The following is a 22,864-nucleotide window of genomic DNA, read 5'->3' as shown; positions in this document are numbered from 1 at the left end:
CCGGGTGGTGTGTGGCAGGTGGTGGTGGTAACAGTACAGGCTGGTTTGTGTGTGTGTGTGGGGTTACGTGGGGGCCGGGTGGGTGTGATTGGTGGTAATAGTACAGGGCCGGGTGGTGTGTGGCCAGGTGGTGGTGGTAACAGTACAGGGGCCGGGTGGTGTGTGGCCAGGTGGTGGGGGTTACAGTGAGAGGCCGGGTGGTGTGGCCAGGTGGTGGTGGTAACAGTACAGGCCAGGTGGTGTGTGGCCAGGTGGTGGTGGTATTACAGGGGCCGGGTGGTGTGTGGCCAGGTGGTGGGGGTTCAGTGAAAGGGCCGGGGAGTGAGTGACTACAGTAGAGGCCGGGTGGTGGCCAGGTGGCAGTGACTACAGTGGGGGCCGGTCAGGAAGGCAGACTGTAAGGTGGAGTTGATAAAGTGAGTCTTGTCATGGGGCGGAGCCTGTGACCTCTGACCTCCCGGGCTGTATGTGTCTCTGCTGAGATAAATGACGCTCAGGATGCAGGATACAGGTGTCCGTCATGTGTCTCTTAGGATACAGGCGTAACCCACGTGTCCTTTGGTATAAACTGCACCCACCTTCAGCACAAGAGCCTAACAACTGAATTACTGAGGAGGATGGGATGAGGGAGGGAGGAGGGGAGGAGGAGGAGAAGTATGTAACTCGGAAGGATGGTGTGAGGTGCGTCCTTGCCTGTATGGATTTGGTTAGTGGTCTGGGTGGTGTGGGTGGATGTGTGGGTGGTGTGAAGTGGGTGGATGGGTAGGGTGAGGGCAAGAGAAGTAGTTCATGAGGTGCTTACATGGAAGGGGTCAGCCACACTTCAGGGTTAAATACCTTCCATTTACCACTCTATGTGTGTGTGTGTGTGTGTGTGTGTGTGTGTGTGTGTGTTTCTAATCTTGACACCAAACATGTTTGGTAGCCATGATGGTATAGCACAAGTTCCTGTCTCCTCTCCCCAAGCCACAGTCGTGTACATATTTGGTTAAGGTTGGGTTTAGGCTACATCAAGTTAGTTAAGATTAGGTTAAGTCAGGTGAGGTTCGTTTAGAATAGGTCAGTCATCATAAACAAACCCAAATGTGTACCCTGTTGGGTTGGGATTTAAGTCCAAGTTAGTTTGGATTGGTTAGTCCGTCAGGAGCCAGGTTGGCTGGTTGGTTTGTGCTTAGCTAGATGAGGTCAGGTTCAATTAGGTCAAGTCATCATAAACAAACCTCAAAATATACTCGGGTTCTCTGTCTCAATTCACCGAGAGACATATTTGGTCACTAGACATAATCTGGTAACACGACTCTCTGTAGCTTAACGACCCTAACCCTGTCTCCTTACCGTCACCTTGAAGTTACGTACCGGTATATATGTAGTCGTGTTTGACAGCTGACTAATATTTTAATTCTATCATTCGTAAAGACTTCACTCGCATATCTTCACTACCGATAACGATTATCTTTATCTTCGCTACCTTCACCGCCGGCCAGATATAACGACCACCTTATCTTCACTACCTTATAATTGACGACCCTTAACTTCACTGCCTCTATCGACCACCCATATTCAGACGATATAAACTTGTTATATCTGTCTATCTGGGTGACGTGGCTAGAACTGCAGGAGGTGCTGTAGTGTGTGTGTGTGTGTGTGTGTGTGTGTGTGTGTGTGTGTGTGTGTGTACTCCCAGTCTATAAAAATGTTTGTACTCTCCTCCTCCTCCTCCTCCTCTCCTTCTTCCGCCTCTTCTTATTTTTATTCACTTATTCCTCTTCATCTTCACCCACAGAGACAGACAGTGGGCAGAGAAGACAGAAAGAGACAGAGGAGAAAACAGACACAGAAAGAGGAAAACAGACACAGAAAAGGAAAAACAGACAGAAAAAGATGAGAAAACAGACAGACATATTGAACAGACAGACACACGAAGCATTAGCGAGCAAATAAACTGACCTCTTTACTCCCATTACTAAATCATCGTCTTCCCTCTGGCTAAAGCTCTGGTTAACGCGGCTTTAACTCTATCGTATTATTATTATTAATATTATTATCGTTTTCTGGTTGATAATTTATATTTATTTACTCTCTCTCTCTCTCTAACTTTCATAAATTAACTTTCATCTCTCTCTCTCTCTCTCTCTCTCTCTCTCTCTCTCTCTCTCTCTGTTTCTACGCTTTCTCTCTCTTCTCTGTGTTTTCTTCGTCTTCCTTACACGTCTCATTCCACCGTGTGTGTGTGTGTGTGTGTGTGTGTGTGTGTGTGTGTGTGTGTGTGTGTGTGTGTGTGTGTGTGTGTGTGTGTGTGTGTGTGTGTGTGTGTCGCCTCCTGTCAAAGGTGAGAGATCCGGACCAGCTTTCACCAGGGTCATACAAGTCCTCATTATTCTTCCCTGCAAGGCGTAGCGTCTCCTGCCCCTCCTCATCTCCCCCCCCTCACCCCACGTCACCCTACTTTCTTCTTTCAGTCTTTCCTCACCTCTCCTTGCTTTCCTCCACAACTTCTCTTCTCTTTGTTTATATTTCATCTGTCCCTCAGTTTCACACACACACACACACACACACACACACACACACACACACACACACACACACACACACACCAAATAAAAACAGAGCTTAACATTTAAGTTCCTCACAAACATCACAACTCCTCCTCCTCCTTCTTCCTTCTCTCTCTCTATATCCTTCCTTCCTCCCTTTCTCTCTCTTTTTATCTTCCTCCATTCATCTCTTAAGTTTTATCCTCTCCCTTCTTTCTTTACTTTACTGCCCCATCTCCTCTTGTGAACTCTCTTGGGTAGCTGCTTCTCTTCCTTTCCTTCCTTTCTATCCCTCCTCCTCCTTTTTCCCTCTAGCATTTCTTCCAATTCTTATCCTTCCTTTCCTTCCTCCTCTCACCTTCCCTTCCCTCTCTCCACCCCTTCCCCTTCCTTCCTCTCCATCTCCCCTTCCCCATTTCATTCCCCTTCTTATTCCATTCCTTCCTCTCTATCATCCCTTCTCTCCCTACCCCAACCCTTCCCTCCTATCGCCCCATCTACCCACCCTCCCTCCTACCCTCCTTCCATACCTCCTAATCGACCTACATCTCACCCCTCCTCACCCATCCCATGTAAACAGAAGCATCAACAACGGCTTGACTTGGCCGTCACATCACCTTTGTATGGCACACACAAACAACTTCCAGTGTCAGGTCTGGCCCTCCCTCACATGTTATACCCACACGACCCTACACGTTGATTTACATGAGACGGGTGGGTAGTTAGTTGGGGTAGTTGAAACCTTTAAGGGGTTGGTTAGTTAGTTGTAATTGTCTTAGTGGTTAGTCTGGGGTATTGTATTTGTGGGTTGGGGTTAAGACGTGGGTGGGATTTGAGATGATTATATATTGCAGAGATGTGAGGGTAGGATTATTGGTTTTTAAGGACTCTAGGATCCTGCTGTGTGTATCGTGGCGTGGTTGCCCTTGGGTTTATACACTAAATGGAATACACACTTTAGTAGTAGGATGGTTTTTGAATCCATAGACGTATGGTGGTTTGCCATTGTCATCAGCATCACTATCACCATCATTATCCTTCATTACCACCATCTTTACCACTATCACCACCATTATTACCCACCATCCTACCTCCTCCCACCATCCCATCATTTACTCCCACCATCACCACCGTTCTCCCACCATCACCACCGTTACTCCCACCATCACCACCGTTCTCCCACCATCACCACCATTACTCACCATCACCATTGCTCCCTACATCTTTACTTCGGGAGTAAATCTGTGGCATGTCCTTGTACGGTGATAGCCGCCCTCTGAAATGGCAGGCGGGGCTCTGAACGGTCCTATGCAAAGATCATTAGGTTGCTGGTGATGGTGGGCGGGTGTGTAACGTGTCTATCTCAATCCTTTATAATGTTGGTAAATATAACAGCATGAATCTTTGTTTATATTGTTGGTGAATCTAACCCATGTAGTGAGTGTTGATAGCTTAATATAAACTAATGAATATGTTGTGATGTTGGTGAATATAACGAGATTCTGTAATGCATCTCTCTCTCTCTCTCTCTCTCTCTCATTCTCCCCCCCCTCTCTCTCTCACCTATTCAGCCTGTGCAGCAATACATTCACATGAGCCAGAAGACGGGAGCATTCACGTGTGTATAAAATCACCATTCTCTGCTGCTTGTACTCCCCGACCCTGCTTGGCTGGTGTGCACTTGTCAAGAATAATAGAAATACAAAAGACGTTTATTCTTATTTATTCTTGGTTTATTTCTATTTATTATTATTTGTTATTTATTATTTTTTGGTTATTGAGTCGGATTTTAGGATGTAGTTTTTATTTCCGGTTTAATATTGTATGTTCGGGTTATTTCCATTTTAATATTGTATGTTCGGGTTATTTACGGTTTTATTTAATGTATTTTAAGTTTTTTTTATTCTTTTTATTGAATTATTGTCTATTATTTATGATTTATCGCCTATTTTATATTTAGATTTATTATTTTATTTTTATTTTATCTACCATTTATTACTGTTGTTATTTTATTTATTTATTTGTCAACTGAGTTTATAATGTACTCTCTCTCTCTGTTTTGGAAAAGTATTAAAAATAGAATGGTTAAGTGAGAAAAGGTGTGCTGAGGAGAAGTGTGTGTGTGTGAGTGAGTGTGTGTGTGTGGGGAAGTGACAAGTGTGAGGAGACTTGTGAGTGGAGATTTGTCAGGAGAGGGTGTAGGAAAAATATTCACTGAGGTGTGTGTGTGTGTGTGTGTGTGTGTGTGTGTGTGTGTGTGTGTGTGTGTGTGTGTGTGTGTGTGTGTGTGTGTGTGTGTGTGTGTGTGTGTGTGTGTGTGCGTGTGTAAATTGTGGAGATGAGGTAGGAGAGTGAGCCTATTGGGGGTAGAGAGAGGAGGGAGGAGGAGGAGGAGGAATATGTGGACGGAAGAAGGATGGATGAAGGAGGAGAAACTAAAGGATAATGAAAGATGGAGGAAGAAGAGTGGAAGGATGAGAGAAGAGACTCATCATTGTACCATCATGTGCCTCACCTAATTAAACATACATAGTGCAGATCGTCTCAGCACCTTAGCTGGACAACAGATAAACCGTATCTCTTCGCAACCCTCCCAGCTGCTGACACTGTAGCGAGTAGTATTGATGATGATGATGATGATGATGATGATGATGATGATGACGATATTGATGATGATGATGATGATATAGTAATAATACTATAATACTGTACTGTATACTTAAAATAACATACAGTAACAAGAGATTTAAGGTATCATGTGTGTATTATTATTATTGTGTGTGTGTGTGTGTGTGTGTGTGTGTGTGTGTGCGTGTGTGTGTGTGTGTGGCTATTTGTGTGTGTGTGTGTGTGTGTGTCTGCTCTGTAGATGAATCAGATTAGTATTAGATGACTCTGACTTGCTTGCTGTCAAGTGGGTAGATCGGGCAAGACCGACTCTGCTTGCTGTCTGTAGCACCTTCCTGGGCACACCCCTACTAGAACCTCCCTGCTAGGTGCTGGGGCCATAGGGGAAGGTTCCTCTGCTCATAATCAGGCACGTGTTCCTGCTTTATTACACAGCAGACACCAGCCTATGTTCATCGTATCACACATCAATACACGCGTCGTTACTTACACCAGAGCAGACAGCAGACACGACGAACATTCAGACAACATGGTGATTCTTTTTACAGGAGAAACAAGATGAATATTGTAACAGTAGGAGGATGGATATGTCATTGTTTGCAGCAGCAGACAGCAGGCAAACACCACTAGGAAAACACAACCCCTAAAGCTTTACCTACTCGAGCTGACAAATGGCACGACACCGACACATATCTCAAGAGAAGAACGTCAGCACTTATATCCCTCTTAACACCAGAATGGGATTTACAATTATCATGGCGAGTTCCTGACCTAAGCAACCTTGCAACTCAACTTAACCTAAACTAATAATCTAACCTAACATCATAAACACGCACAGACACAAGGTTAAAAACAGTCAAACAAACCACACACACACACACACACACACACACACACACACACACACACACACACACACCAAAAATCGAGAATCCTTTATCGTATCCTACTGACGATATAAAGTTTGGGTATACATCTCCAACCACAGGAGGAGGAAGGAGGATGAGGAAGAAGAGGGAGGAAAGGAGAAGGAATAAGATGTAGGGGAGGGAAGTAGAGGTGTTAGAGAGAGAGAGAGAGAAACAAAACATGAACAGAGAGACACCTAGATAGTGACAGAGACAGAGAGAGTGAAAGATATACAGTGGCAGGAGAGAGACACACAAAGAAACAGACAGACAGACAGATAGTGAAGAAATGTGTGAGAAAAGAGGGGGAAAATACATATATAGACAAGGTTAGTGACAGAGACAAAGAGTATCAGATATACAGAGATAATGGAGAAAAAAGATAAGAGACAGACAGTAAAAGGAGAACTGTTACACCTGGAGGAGGAGGAGGAGGTGGGCGTGGCCGGACACGAACAACACCTGACGTTAACAATCCTCCAGCGACGCTTTCATTAACACTACTGAGGCGGCCCGAGACAGACAGACAGACAGACAGACAGACAGACAGACAGACAGACAGACACAGACACACACACACAAACGTAAACAAAGCCTAGATGGAAGACGGGCTGTACACACTGATAGGTTTAAGACGTGGTTAAAATTCCCTCGATCACAGATAGACTCGAAGTGTGCTTACATCCGACCTTAACATGACCTTCTGGTGGGTCGTGGGTGGCCTGTGGTGGTGGTGGTGGGTCGTGGTGGGTCGTGGGTGCTCTCTCTCTCTCTCTCTCTACATTTGGCATTTTATTTTATTTTTCTACTTCATTATTTTCTTCTTTCTCCTCCTCTTCCCTCCGTCACTGACCTCCTTCTCCTTCTTCCCCTCCTCCTCCTCTCCCTCTACCTCCATGACCTCCTCCTCCACCACCTCTCCCTCTTTCTCCATGACCTCCTCCTCCACCACCTCTCCCTCTACCTCCATGACCTCCTCCTCCACCACCTCTCCCTCCCACCTCCATGACCTCCTCTTCACCACCTCTCCCTCTACCACTGACCTCCTCCTCCAACCTCTCCCTCTACCTCCATGACCTCCTCCTCCACCACCTCTCCCTCTACCTCCATGACCTCCTCCTCCTCTTCCACCACGTCACTTCAATACTTTCTTATAAGTTTTCCCACCACTAGGTACTGCCCGGTTACTTTCTACTTCCCACTGATCCACATACCACCTACTGTCCCACATACTTTCCTACATACCCCCAACATACCATCTACTGCCCTACATAACCCCGACATAACACCTGCCGTCCAACATAGATTTCCCTACATGCCACCTGCTTTAACCCCCCTACATACCACCTACTGCCCCACATACCCCCTACATACCACCTACTAGGCACCTATAACTATTACCTTGTACCCCTCGTTACCTCAGGTTAAATAGGGGGCAGCACATCTGACCTCCATCACTTGACAGGTACCACACACCCCCGTCAGGAGGAGTTGGGCTGGGCAGGTTCTTCGCCAGCCCCGTATGGCCAGGACAAGGGTGCGGGTGAACGGTTCTTGCCTTCTGCGTCTTCGTCTTCGTCATCGCTGTCGTTGTTATCCTCATTTTTCTCCTCTACCTCCTCCTACGGATTCTTCCTTCCCCCCACTCCTCCTCCTGTTCTAACTCTTCCTCCCAGGTATCCTCCTCCCATCCTTCTTTCTCCGTATCCTTCACCCCCTTCCTCCACCTCCTCTTCATCCTTCCACTCCTCCTCTTCTCCTCCTCTTCCCTCCTCCAAATGATAAATGGATCGCATCTGTACTCGTTAAGGGAGGCTTTGGATGGTTTCAAAGGGAGAAAAAGGGAGACGATGGGCGGGTCGACCATAGCTTTAGATAGGGTGGAGAAGAGGAGAGAGAAGAGAGAGAGAGACCTTAAATTCATATATCACAGGTGCAATAACCACACCTTCAATAATACAACACACCTACAATAATAACAAATACAATAATACAACACAGGTACAATAATACAACAAGAGGATCATTAAGGATGTGTGTCTTTACCATTAAGTTCCTCAAGTGTTGACCGACACACACACAAACCAGTTCTCAACAAGCAGGTATAAGATGTTGCGAGTCTCACCTACTGTTGGCTAGCTTTCTCACCCACCCACCCCTCTGTATAGTTCAGTGAGTGTGTGTGTGTGTGTGTGTGTGTGTGTGTGTGTGTGTGTGTGTGTGTGTGTGTGTGTGTCATAGCCTAGTACCACGATGACGTAAAATCTACCTGGTACCTGGTCTCCCCCCCCTCCTGGTACCTGGTCTCCCCGTACTGGTCTCCCCCCCCACACATTACTGAGTGTCAACAAATACTCGCTCTAGTGCTTGCTGCTTGAGGACGATACCGAGAGCTGTCTATCCCTCAAACGCTCGAGTGGTTGCTTGGTTGGGTCCCCGGGGCTTGATAAACACGTCCCTTCAGCGTAGGTGTGGAGGCGAGGGTAAATATTGGCCCCGTTTCTTTCTGGTCTGTCTGTCTCTCTGTCTGTCTGTCTGTCTGTCTGTACACCTTCACACACACACACACACACACACACACACACACACACACACACATTCTTACCGAAAAACGTCATCGAATGCCATAGTACCGTAACTGGAGATGCTAACTGTGGCCTGCTATATCGGGGGTACACTGACTGGTTCCTGTCACCTCCACTGATGACTGATGGGCAGTTAATGGTATACCAGTTAACGAGTCGTTGGGCAAAACCTGCTTTTTATTGTTTTTTCCCCACGGAATGTTAGAGCAAAAGCTAATGAAGATAGATAGATAAATAGACAGACAGATAGATAGATATAGATAGACAGTCAGACACAGATATAGATAGAAAGACAGACAGACAGATATAGATAGACAGACAGACACAGATATAGATAGACAGATAGATGTATAGATAAATACATAGATAAACAGCGTAATTGTTATAAAAGTATAAATTAATTCTGTATGTATTGAGACAAAACATGTGTATAGTTTAGAAAGTATACAGACAACACACGTATACAAACACCATACCTAGACACTGCAGGTATACAAACACCATACCTAGACATGTGAAGGCACACACAACACCATACCTAGACACTGCGGTATACAAACACCATACCTAGACACTGCAGGTATACAAACACCATACCTGGGTATACAAACACCATACCTAGACACTGCAGGTATACAAACACCATACCTAGACACTGCAGGTATACAAACACCATACCTAGACACTGCAGGTATACAAACACCATACCTAGACACTGCAGGTATACAAACAACATACCTAGAACTGCAGGTATACAAACAATATACCTAGACACTGCAGGTATACAAACAATATACCTAGACACTGCAGGTATATAAACACCATACCTTGAACACTGCAGGTATACAAACACCATACCTAGACACTGCAGGTATACAAACACCATACCTAGACACTGCAGGTATACAAACAATATACCTAGACACTGCAGGTATACAAACAATATACCTAGACACTGCAGGTATATAAACAATATACCTAGACACTGCAGGTATACAAACAATATACCTAGACACTGGGTATATAAACAATATACCAGTATATAAACAATATACCTGAACACTGCAGGTATATAAACAATATACCTAGACACTGCAGGTATACAAACAATATACCTAGACACTGCAGGTATATAAACAATATACCTAGACACTGCAGGTATATAAACAATATACCTAGACACTGCAGGTATATAAACAATATACCTAGACACTGCAGGTATACAAACAACATACCTAGACACTGCAGGTATACAAACACCATACCTTGACACTGCAGGTATACAAACAATATACCCAGACACTGCAGGTATATAAACAATATACCTAGACACTGCAGGTATATAAACAATATACCTAGACACTGCAGGTATACAAACAACATACCTAGACACTGCAGGTATACAAACACCATACTAGAACACTGCAGGTATACAAACAATATACCTAGACACTGCAGGTATACAAACAATATACCTAGACACTGCAGGTATATAAACAATATACCTAGACACTGCAGGTATATAAACAATATACCTAGACACTGCAGGTATATAAACAATATACCTAGACACTGCAGGTATACAAACAACATACCTAGACACTGCAGGTATACAAACAACATACCTAGACACTGCAGGTATATAAACAATATACCTAGACACTGCAGGTATATAAACAATATACCCAGACACTGCAGGTATACAAACACCATACCTAGACACTGCAGGTATACAAACAACATACCTAGACACTGCAGGTATACAAACAACATACCTAGACACTGCAGGTATATAAACAATATACCTAGACACTGCAGGTATATAAACAATATACCTAGACACTGCAGGTATACAAACAACATACCTAGACACTGCAGGTATACAAACAACATACCTAGACACTGCAGGTATATAAACAATATACCTAGACACTCGGTATATAAACAATATACCTAGACACTGCAGGTATACAAACACCATACCTAGACACTGCAGGTATACAAACAACATACCTGAGCACTGCAGGTATATAAACAATATACCTAGACACTGCAGGTATATAAACAATATACCTAGACACTGCAGGTATACAAACAACATACCTAGACACTGCAGGTATATAAACAATATACCTAGACACTGCAGGTATATAAACAATATACTGAACACTGCAGGTATATAAACAATATACCTAGACACTGCAGGTATACAAACAACATACCTGGACACTGCAGGTATATAAACAATATACCTACAGGTATATAAACAATATACCTAGACACTGCAGGTATATAAACAATATACCTAGACACTGCAGGTATACAAACAACATACCTAGACACTGCAGGTATACAAACAACATACCTGGACACTGCAGGTATACAAACAACATACCTAGACACTGCAGGTATATAAACAATATACCTAGACACTGCAGGTATATAAACAATATACCTAGACACTGCAGGTATACAAACAACATACCTAGACACTGCAGGTATACAAACAACATACCTAGACACTGCAGGTATACAAACAACATACCTAGACACTGCAGGTATACAAACAACATACCTAGACACTGCAGGTATACAAACAACATACCTAGACACTGCAGGTATACAAACACCATACCCTAGACACTGCAGGTATACAAACAACATACCTAGACACTGCAGGTATACAAACAACATACCTAGACACTGCAGGTATACAAACACCATACCTAGACACTGCAGGTATGTAAACAACGGCAAACAGTAAGACAATGTGACCACGACCAGCCAACAAAGCGTTTATTCCCAGTACGGTCCTTTGAGAACATCTATAAAAGGTTCGTTCGTCCTAAGGTGGAAATTAATCCCAGATGAGTGCAGTTGTTCGTATTTGATGTCCACATTGCGTAATACAGTATACAACAGGCTTAAAAGAAACGTGACGTGTATGTGTGTGTGTGATGTCAACAGCCACAGGGAAAAATCTTCGAGGTTGGACAGGGAAGAAAAGACGTGGGGGGGAGATTTTTAGGGAGGGAGAAAGAGAAGAGGAGAAGGTAGTTGGGTGGGAGGAAGGAAATAGCATGGAGGGAGAGGAGGTAGGGTGTGTGAGGGAGGAGGTACACACGTGACAGGAATAATACATGAGGTAATGATGACTCGAGGTGGACCCAGCCAAGGAGGGAGGAGGAGGAGGAGGCGCTAGAAGGTCCCACTCATCCACGCGTCACAGTGTTCCTTTAATTGTCTTGGAATTTGTGGTTGGATAGTCCCCCCTCCGCCCCGTCGTCGTCGCCCCGCCCCGTAGTCGTCGTTCCGCTTCGTTGTTCCAGTCTGTGCCCCTCCTGCCCCGCCCACCATCTAGCAACGTCCCGCACTGTCCCCACTGACTCATCCTATCCCACTATTATCTACCACTGTCCCCTATCTGATCTGTCCCACAGTCCCACTATCCCAGTCTGTCCCACACTTTCCCACGGTCCCACACTATCCCAGTCTGTCCCACACTTTCCCACACGGTCCCACACTTCATCCTGTCCCCGGTCCCACACTATCCCAAATCTCCTATCGTCACACCTCAACCAACAGACCACGACCACCCCAGACACCAAACAGTCAAACACGCATTAAAAACACCTACATGAGTTGCACACACACACACACACACACACACACACACACACACACACAAACACACACACACACACACACACACATGTTACATAATTACACAGAGGTAAACTACATCACCCCGTCGGCAGCAAGTCTGGGGGTGAGGATGAGTGGTGATGACGTGGAAGTGGTGATGACGTGTTGGTGGTGATGACGTGGTGGTGGTGATGACGTGGTGGTAGTAGCGGTGACACGTTGGTGATGATAACGTAGTGGTGGTGATAACCTGGTAGTAGTGGTAGTAGTTGTGACGTGTTGGTGAAGATATAGTGGTGGTGAGGACGTGGTAGTAGTGATGATGTGGTGGTGACGTGGTGGTGGTGGTGACGTGGTGGTGACGTGGTGGTGGTGGAGGTGACGCAACTTGCCGACCACCATCACAAACAACTTCTACCTCTGCCCAAAGTTACACAATTAAACTTGTGGGTGGCGGAGGCGGCGGATGTGGGTGGTGTTGGGGGTGGGTGGGGTGTGGGGGTAGTGGGTGGTGAGACGAGTGGGGGGTGAGATCCAGTGGGTGGTAAGACAGCTGTTAGGCGTGTTGGAGTGGTGGGTGGGGGTCTGGGGTGCAGATGGTGGCAGGTGGTGGATGGAGAAGGTAAAGAGTGTGGGTGGAGGAGAGGATTGGTGGGTGCAGTGTGGTAAAGTGGGTGGTCGGGTCGTAGGTGGGTGGCAGTATGGTGGTGTGGGGGGGCAGTAAAAGTAGTAGGTGGACGGCATGAGGGTCGGTGGGTGGGTGCAACTTAGAATGAAGAGTGGCATAATGGGTGGCCCTCGTAACTCGAAGACGTCATCACCATTATCAAATATACACAAACACCCAACATAACCAAACCCAACCAAAACCTAACCTAACAACCAAACACAACCTCACCCTACAAACCAGCAACTCCCCCCCACCCCTCCCTCCCTCTAACCTCCCCTCCCCTCATCTCCCTCCCTCCCTAGGCTCTTAATGACACACTGGACAAACCTTGGACAGACACAAAAATCATTCTCATTAACATAACCCACACACACACGAGAGAGAGAGAGATAACTCCTTCGACTCACGGGTAACAAAAGCCTAAATCAACCTGGGTTTAAAAAATTCGGTGTTTGCTTAAAAAAAATCACCAGGTTTTTGTTTTTGTTTTGGCCAAATTTCACCTGATGATTAACTACTCTAAGGTATTTATTTATTTGGGTTGGGTTAAGTTAGGTTAGGGTAATTAATATTCACGTGGAATAAACTAGGAGCGGGTGTATTAAACTAATCGCCAAGTGAACCATTATTTCAACAGATTAAACATAGGAGAGGTAGTAGGAGGAAGGAAGGGAGAGGGAGGAGGAAGAGAAGAGGGAAGAGAGAGGAGGAAGAAAAGGAAAAGAGGGGAGGAAAAACAGGCAGATGAAGATAGAGTTACCAGGTGTGTCCCGTGTCTGCATAATTGGTGGGACAGGCAGGTGTGCAGCAGACCCATCCTCTTCATTTACTTCCCTTACACACACACACACACACACACACCAAGAGTTACAGGTCTCATCTTAATGGAACAAATTCTCGACTAAGTGAGGTGGACAGTTTTATTAAAATCGTCGTCCACAAAGGGTTAACTCATCCTCCACAAAGGGTTAAATCATCGTGGTCAAAGGGTTAAGCCATCGTCGTCCACAAAGGGTTAAATCATCGTCGTCCACAAAGGGTTAAATCATCGTCGTTAAAGGGTTTAACCATAATCGCTAAAGGGTTAACTCATCGTCCACAAAGGGTTAAATCATCTTCATCAAAGGGTTAAGGAGCCTCAAGCGTCCAGGGGGTCAGGTAATGGACATCTCGTGTATGTGTGGTAACCGAAGAGGCCAAACAAAACCCGATTGGACGGACTCAACAAGCGTGATGATTGGTCGTCAAGCTCGGATGGTTCTTGACACTAACACCCGATTGGCTCACAAAATATCGTGTACGAATGATAGTCGAGTGATTATTTCCACTTTGTATACAGAAAATTAAAACTATATGCTAATTAAGCACAGAAAGATCATCACTACTCGTTAAAAACAGTCCTGACATTTCACGGGTAATTTAATGCAGATCAAGTCCTTAAAGGATAAAATGTTTACACGTAGGAAAAATAAATTTGTTATAGGAGACTAAATGTGTGTGTGTGTGTGTGTGTGTGTGTGTGTGTGTGTGTGTGTGTGTGTATGTATGTATGTATGTATGTATGTATGTATGTATGTATGTATGTATTGACGTGTATGCCGAGTCCATTGGCACCTGAACTCATTAGCGACACCTGAACAATATACACAAAAAAAAAACTCACCTGGATTAGTCAGTACATGAGAGTAAGATCAGGTGATTAGGAGACAAGCTTGTTCAGTAGAGCGCTAATTAACCAGTAAGTTTGTGGTGACTGGGGGCGCTTTAACACTATATTATCTCATGTAACTATTTTGGTGGAATTTACTGAATAATAAACAAAAGCATCAAGGAGTTTATAGATTATTTTGTTTACCTGATTTGTGTTGTTTTTAAGGGAGGTACTTGTAGTGGGATGTGGTCAGTGGTGTGGTGTGGTAAATGTCGGGATGTGGCCAGTGGTGTGGTGTGGTAAATGTCGGGATGTGGCAAGTGGTGTGGTGTAATTAAGTGTCGAGATGTGGCAAGTGGTGTGGTGGTGTAAGTGTCGGGGTGTGGCAAGTGGTGTGGTGTAATTAAGTGTCGAGATGTGGCAAGTGGTGTGGTGTGAGGTGTAAGTGTCCAGGTCAATGGCAAGTGGTGTGTGGTGTAAGTGTCAGGGGGTGTGCCAAGTGGTGTGGTGGTGTAAGTGTCAGGATGTGGCAAGTGGTGTGGTGGGTGTAAGTGTCAGGGTGTAGCAAGTATGGTGTGTGTGGTGTCAGAGGTGTCAGGTGTAGCAAGTGGTGTGGTGGTGTAAGTATCAGGGATGCAGAGTGGTGTGGTGTAATTAAGTGTCGGGATGTGGCAAGTGGTGTGGTGTAATTAAGTGTCGAGATGTATGCAAGTGGTGTGGTGGTGTAGAGTGTCAGGGGTGTGGCAGAGTGGTGTGGTGTAGTTAGAATTAATCTCGGGATGTGGCAAATTAATTGTGGTGTAATTAGAGTGTCAGGATGTGGCAAGTGGTGTGGTGGCGTAAGTGTCGGGGTGTGGCAAGTGGTGTGGTGGTGTAAGTGTCGGGGTGTGGCAAGTGGTGTGGTGGTGTAAGTGTCGGGGTGTGGCAAGTGGTGTGGTGGTGTAAGTGTCGGAGTGTGGCAAGTGGTCCATAAGAGTCGAGGCGTTACAACCGGTCTAGTATTATCACCAGTCAGGAGTTAATTAATCAAAGCATTATTATTTTTTGTTATACCTCACAGGTGTCAACAGGTGTCAGACGTGTCCTAAGTCCATTGAAGGTCTCTCTCTCTCTCTCTCTCTCTCTCTCTCTCTCTCTCTCTCTCTCTCTCTCTCTCTCTCTCTCTCTCTCACCTGTAATTAAGAATATAAACCCTCAGGTATCAAAGGTTCTTATGTAACTAATTAAATCATTTATGCCAATCTGTTCAAGAGACTCAAGGTCACAAAGACGCGGCCACCCATCGTCACCACCATCATCACACTCTGACCACTGACCTCTCCCTCCACTCCCTCTGTCTCATCTGTCCTGCTATAGGGAGACTCTCTCTCTCTCTCTCTCTCTCTCTCTCTCTCTCTCTCTCTCTCTCTCTCTCTCTCTCTCTCTCTCTCTCTCTCTCCTCGTTATATATGCGATAAATTAAAATCGTACTCAGTTGAGCAAAGACCCCAAGGAGTAGGAATGTTGTTCTACCCAGGCAGTGATCGATAGAGGGGTGGCTGCACACACACACAGTATACATAAGGTGATCGAAGGGTCCCCGTGTACCTTCAACACTTCAAAAATATAGTTCATTATCCTCTTCTACTAACAATAAATAATGAACAATATAACAAGGTACCGGGTATAACAAGGTACCGGGTATAACAAGGTACCGGGTATAACAAGGTACCGGGTATAACAAGGTACCGGGTATAACAAGGTACCGGGTATAACAAGGTACCGGGTATAACAAGGTACCGGGTATAACACGGTACCGGATATATATAACAACGTAGGTATAACAAGGTATATATAACAACGCAGGTATTGCTAATTACTACAGGTGTACGGGGACTTTTCGACCAATTAGCTATCAGTACATCCTTCCTCCCGGTGTTAAATGAAGCTTGTTTACCCACCGCTGGTTGTTACATCACTGGCGGCAAACTTCTCAGATGACACACAAGTTAAAACAGAAAAAGACTTTAAATAACGATCCTTATTGGGTGTGTGTGTGTGTGTGTGTGTGTGTGTGTGTGTGGTAGGGCAGCCAACAGCACTAACTGGTAACGCTACAAGACACTCAACTCGTCTAACTGCCTCATTCACTCCCCTTTGGATTTACTTTCTACGCTACACACACACACACACACACACACACACACACACACACACACACACACACACACCACACACACACACACACACACACACACACACACACACACACACACACACACACACACACACCATACCCTCCCCACACATCACCTCCTCCTTCTACATCACACAGCCCACATCCTCCCACACACCATTACCCCAACTCACAGCAAATCATTTTATCTCATTCTCTGAAAACCCTGGGTTACCGCTCGACCAACATCTGAATCCTAAACCTCAGTAGGGATTTGCATTATGCTTGTGGGAGAAGTGTGTGTATTTTGGGATTATCTCCCCCCCGGCAGCTATCCACCTCCCCTGGCAGCTGTCCCACCCCTCAAGCAACTGTCCACCCTCAAGCAGCTGTCCACCCCCTCAAGCAGCTGTCCACCCCTCAAGCAGCTGTCCACCTCTCAAGCTGCTGTCCACCTCTCAAGCTGCTGTCACCTCTCAAGCTGCTGTCCTGCCCAAGCAGCTGTCCTGGGGGGTGTCCTGGCTAAGCCACACGCCCCCTGCAACCAACCCCAACCACGCCTGCAGCCAACCCCCACCACACGTCCCCTGCAGCCAACCCCACACACGCCCCCTGCAACCAAACCCACCCACACACGCCCCCTGCAACCAAACCCACCCACACGCCTCCTGCTGGCAACATGAACACGTCTGACAACTTCAAACTTGACCTATTTCTCAGTGAAGGCAACACAACCAAACCCACCCACACACGCCCCCTGCAACCAAACCCACCCACACGCCTCCTGCTGGCAACATGAACACGTCTGACAACTTCAAACTTGACCTATTTCTCAGTGAAGGCAACACAATCAACTTCCCTCTCTCCCTCCCTACTGCTGGGGTGGATGACGCCAGCTTTGATCACTCGTAACAATATCTTCATATACATTTCTTCAACAGTAAACTAAACTACCTTACTGTTAATTTACATATATATACTTTGTCTGCTAGAACGGACACATCGTATAAGACATTCTCCTTTTAACAACAAGTATAGGAAAGGCCTGGGAGTAATTTACATACAATTTACCCCGTAGAGTTTAAAGCAGCTGTGGCTCCTTTTATTTTATCCACACGAAGCGGCAAGATCCTCATGGCTAATTTGCATACATAATGTAAACTAAAAAAACAAAAAAAAACACAGAAACAGGCCAAAATCTATTACTAATTTGCATACTGTGTACTTCAACAGCATTACCTTTGATGGAACTTCACACACGAAGGGTAAAAAAAAATCTATATTGAGGTAATTAAGATAGAGTGTGCTTAGGGGAGAGGAGGAGGAGGGGGGGGGGACTCGGTGGTTAATGAGACATGTAAGGAGGGCTAGTTAGTGTGTACAGGTGTGGTAGGGGGGTAGGGAGGGAAGGCAGGTGGAAAGTAGTTGTTGCTCTGTGGACTCTCTCCCTCCCACTGTCTTTCTCTCCTTCCCACTCTCTCCCTCCCACCCTGTCTGGTCGCCCACTCACCCATACCCGTTATCTCACACACACACACACACACACACACACACACACACACCCTCCCCACACACGTCCATAGCCACACACACACACACACACACACACACACACACACACACACACACACACACTTCTCTCTTCCCAATGTCTTACTTTATTATCTATATATATATTTTTTAATTCATATATTAAAATAATAAATAAAAATAAAAATAAATAACTAAATAAAAATCACTAAAAATTAATTAATAATAAAAAATAATAAAAAATATATACATAACATAAAATAAAAAATAATACAAATAGAAAAAAATAAAAAGTAAAATAAACAAAATTAATTCCAGAAAAAAATAATATATTCATAGGTTGTGGAAATCCCTTAGTGGTATACCTATTGACCTTTTTGGGGGGAGGAGGAGGAGCAGGGAAGAGGAAAGAGGGGGAAGGAGGAAGAGGGAAGAGAAAGGAAGTGAGAGGTGGGGAAGGACTAGGAGGAAGAGGATAAAGGTAGGGGAGGAGAAAGAAGAAGAGAGATGGAGGAAGAGGAAGGTTAGGTCAAGTTAGGTCAGGTAAAGTTAGGTTAAGTAAAAAAAAAATTAGATTAGGGTAGGGTAGGTTAGATTACGTTACGTTAGGTTAAATAAGGTTAAGTTAGGTTGGGTCAGGAAAGGTTAGGTTAGGTTAGATCAGCTTAGGTTAGGAGCTCAAGGCAGACAGACACCAACCCACTCCAACGTTCGTCCCCCAAACTTTACGAGTCAGGCCACGACATCAGTCACCCGTGCCTGATGTTCACTATCACATACACGTCAAGATTAAATAGATGCTTCCCTCACTCTACCACATCCTTCTTCTTCTTCTTCTTCTAGCTCTTTTTCCTCTTACTCTTCTTCTGAGTCTTCTCCCTCTTTTTCGTCTTTTATCATCATTATCAATTTTCACCTTCTACTGCTACTATCCCTCTTCCTCTTCAATACCATCACCATCATCTTCCTCCTCCTCCTCATCCTCTCTTTCCTCTTCCTCCTCCCTTTCCTCTTCCTCCTCCCTTTCCTCTTCCTCCTCTAAAACCACACTATTGTGCCCTACAGCTGGACTATGAGAGACAAGACCTTAACACCGTGTAAATATTATCTCCCCCAGCAGAAGATGTCCGGTGCCCAACGATTACTACTACTGACGGTGGTGGCGCTGGTGTCCACTCTCCACGTGTGGGCCGCCGATGACGCCCCTGCTGCGGACACCTCTGTAAAGGACACCCAAGAACAGACGGACACCAATAATAGGGGAGCCCGAGTGTTGGATCCCCCTCAGGAAGTTTACGATCCCGAGTTGGACACGACGCAGAACTTGACGCCCCTACAGGATACCCTCCAGCAGTTCTATCGGCAGGCGAGGCACTTCAGCACCTTCGACGTGTGTGCCGACTCCCTGTGTGATCAGTTGGTGCGCCAGGCGAACGGGCTCGCCAGGATCAAGATGGTTAGGAAGTACATCATGGATACGGTGAGTTACAATTGACCTGTGTTTTGGGGGGTTCAGGTGAGGTGAGGTTGGGATAGGTATTGATATTGATAGGATAGGATAGGATAGGTTAGGTTAGGCTTAAAACCTCTCCACGCCCCATGACAAATCCCTCCCACACCCCCCACAGAGACCCCGACCACTACACACGCCCTCTCCATCACGTATAGACACGCCGCCATCGAGGGGTAAATGACCCGTCTATGACACTGCAACATTAAAAAAGATCCCTAATATGAGAGGCAGTTGAGAGGTAGTTGAGAGGCAGTTGAGAGGTAGTTGAGAGGTAGTTGAGAGGTAGTTGGGAGGTAGTTGGGAGGTAGTTGAGAGGTAGTTGGGAGGTAGTTGGGAGGTAGTTGAGAGGTAGTTGAGAGGTAGTTGGGAGGTAGTTGGGAGGTAGTTGAGAGGTAGTTGGTACTTGAATGATGATATGCATATGACTATACTCGTACAGCGTAGGAGAAGAGAATGGTGAATATTATTGAGAGAGAGAGAGAGAGAGAGAGAGAGAGAGAGAGAGAGAGAGAGAGAGAGAGAGAGAGAGAGAGAGAGAGAGAGAGAGAGAGAGAGAGAGAGAGAGAGAGAGAGAGAGAGAGAGAGAGAGAGAGAGAGGAGCATTTAACTAGGCTTGATGCTGTCCCTCTTGTCGGTGGTAATGGTAGTAGTGGTGGTATGAGTGGTGGTAATGGTAGTAGTAGTGGTATGGGTGGTGGTGATAGTGGTGGTGGTAGTGGTGATTGTGTTGGTGGGGAGGTGGTGGTAGTAGTAGTAGTCGTGTGAGGGGGAGAGGAGAGGAGGAGAGAGAGGAGAGGAGGAGAGAGAGAGGAGAGGAGGAGAGAGAGGAGAGGAGGAGAGAGAGGAGAGGAGGAGAGAGAGGAGGGTAAGGGCACTGGATTAAGCGGTTAGTTCTGGCTTGGTTATGAGATCTGAATCGAGTCATGTATTAATAATTCAAAGGCGGGTGTTTGACGTGGTTCATTTTGGTGGCGTGTGGGTGGAGGTGAGGTAGGACAGGTGTGGAGGTGAGGTAGTACAGGTGTGGAGGAGGTGGGCTAGGACAGGTGTGAAGGTGGGTTAGGTACAGGTGTGGTGGGGGTGGGTTATAGGATAGGTGGAGGGGTTGGGTAGGAGGACAGGTGTAGAGGTTGAGTAGGATAGGTATAAAGGTGGGTTAGGACAGGTGTGGAGGTAGGATAGGACAGGTGTGGTGGAGGTGGGCTAGAGAGTAGGTGTGGAGGTGTAACAAGAGGGCAGGTATAGAGGCAATCAACACAGGTAAACAAAAGGTAAAAGAACAAACCCAAAGTAATCACTAAACAACACGTACCGAGAACAGGTGAAGAGGCCAGGCCAGGTAACGAGGATAAGATAAGGCAGCCCAGGTGACGTGTTGTGTTGTTTTAGGTGACAAGGATAAAGACAGGTGACGCCGATAGCTCAGGTGACGATCATAAGACAGCTAGGTGACGACGATAGCCCAGGTGACGACGATAAGACAATCCAGGTGACGTGTTGTGTTGTTTCAGGTGACGATCATAAGACAGCTAGGTGACGACGATAGCCCAGGTGACGACGATAAGACAGGTGACGACGATAGCCCAGGTGACGAGAATAAGACAATCCAGGTGACGTGTTGTGTTGTTTCAGGTGACGATGATGGACAGCTTGGTGACGGCGCTGGATGCTGAACTGGTGGTGGCGGGGGAGACGATGACGAGGGCACTTGGCAACAGGTGTCGCACCGCCCACGCTGTCCTCTCTGACGTCATCAAGGTAACACGACCACCCGATTCATTTGTTTACTACCACTACTACAGCTGTTTACTATTACAACCACTTATATAAACAACAACAACAACAATAATAATAATAATAACTTTACAATATGAACCAACACTTATATTTAACACTTACCACTTTACAATATGGCTCCACACTTATATTTAACACTTACCACTTTACAATATGGCCCCAACACTAACCTTCACTACTTCACAGGGCCCCAGAGATCCAGACCGTCTTAACAGCAAGGACAGCCCCTTCATCTACGGCAGTCGGATTAACTACACCTACTGATCACCCCCCTTCAGCCTCTTCCCCTCCTTCATCTATACGACCCAACTACATCCTGAAGTAGCAGCAGCAGAAGGAAGGCCGTTTTGAAGGATCTTTGGCCCTGGCTCAAGACGGTAATGACCCAGCAAGGAAGTGGATTGAAGGATATTGCAAGGATTTCTAACCTTAACATAAGGATATTGCAAAGAATGAGAGAGAGAGAGAGAGAGAGAGAGAGAGAGAGAGAGAGAGAGAGAGAGAGAGAGAGAGAGAGAGAGAGAGAGAGAGAGGTAAATATAATGGAATAACGCGCAGGTAAACAGAGAGTGACACCAGAGAGAGCCATCCGCGGTGCCAATTCCCAGCGTGGGGACTGCTTGACGTCACACCTCGCCCCGGGGTTGAATAATCCAGGAAGTCGCTAACTGGTTGGATGGTTCAGGGAGGGAAGGGAGAGGGGGATGGTTCAGGGAGGGATGGTTCAGGGAGGGAAGGGAGAGAGAGGGATGGTTCAGGGAGGGAAGGGAGAGAGGAATGGTTCAGGGAGGATTCCTCTCCAGCCAGTCCTCATTATAACTCGCCATCCCATCACCCCCATTCAATCACTTATCCTCTCCCCTTTCTCTCCTCAATCTACCCCTTCCCCCTCCCCTTCCACCCCATCCCCTCTCCCCTCCCACCCACCACCCACCCCCATCTACCCTCCCCCATCACCCCCTCCCCCCCTCGCTACTGTACGATTCATGGGTTGTTCACTTTCTATACTCAACCACAAGACGTCTGACCTTTTCCGATTTTCTCCTCACACATATTTGATGATAATTCCGTGTGTGTGTGTGTGTGTGTGTGTGTGTGTGTGTGTGTGTGTGTGTGTGTGTGTGTGTGTGTGTGTTGAGTATAATGTCTCACTCTTTTTGTTTTTGTTTCTCCTTGTAATACGTTTCATGTGTATTGGTTTTATGTCTGTGTTTGCATGTGTTTGTACGAGCGTGTATGTGTACCTGT

The 22,864-nt window shown here is 45.9% G+C and overlaps 1 protein-coding gene across 2 annotated transcripts in view; it reads left to right on the top strand.

Annotated features, from left to right (window-relative positions):
* LOC121861043 overlaps nt 1–22,134 on the top strand; it is a 38,804-nt gene extending 16,670 nt beyond the window's left edge. The window contains exons 2-4 of one of the 2 annotated variants that reach the window (XM_042358530.1): nt 19,427–19,786; nt 21,452–21,577; nt 21,803–22,134. In XM_042358530.1, coding sequence (XP_042214464.1) covers nt 19,430–19,786; nt 21,452–21,577; nt 21,803–21,880 — 561 coding nt within the window. In that variant the 5' untranslated portion in view covers nt 19,427–19,429 and the 3' untranslated portion in view covers nt 21,881–22,134. Of the gene's footprint in view, nt 1–19,423; nt 19,787–21,451; nt 21,578–21,802 lie in introns of both variants that reach the window. The other variant, XM_042358531.1, reaches the window with a different exon arrangement.
* The last annotated feature ends 730 nt before the right edge of the window (nt 22,135–22,864 follow it).

Source organism: Homarus americanus, unplaced genomic scaffold (assembly GCF_018991925.1).
Source record: "Homarus americanus isolate GMGI-L3 unplaced genomic scaffold, GMGI_Hamer_2.0 scaffold52806, whole genome shotgun sequence".
NCBI classification, from domain to species: domain Eukaryota; kingdom Metazoa; phylum Arthropoda; class Malacostraca; order Decapoda; family Nephropidae; genus Homarus; species Homarus americanus.
This window is presented reverse-complemented; position numbering and strand designations above follow the sequence as displayed.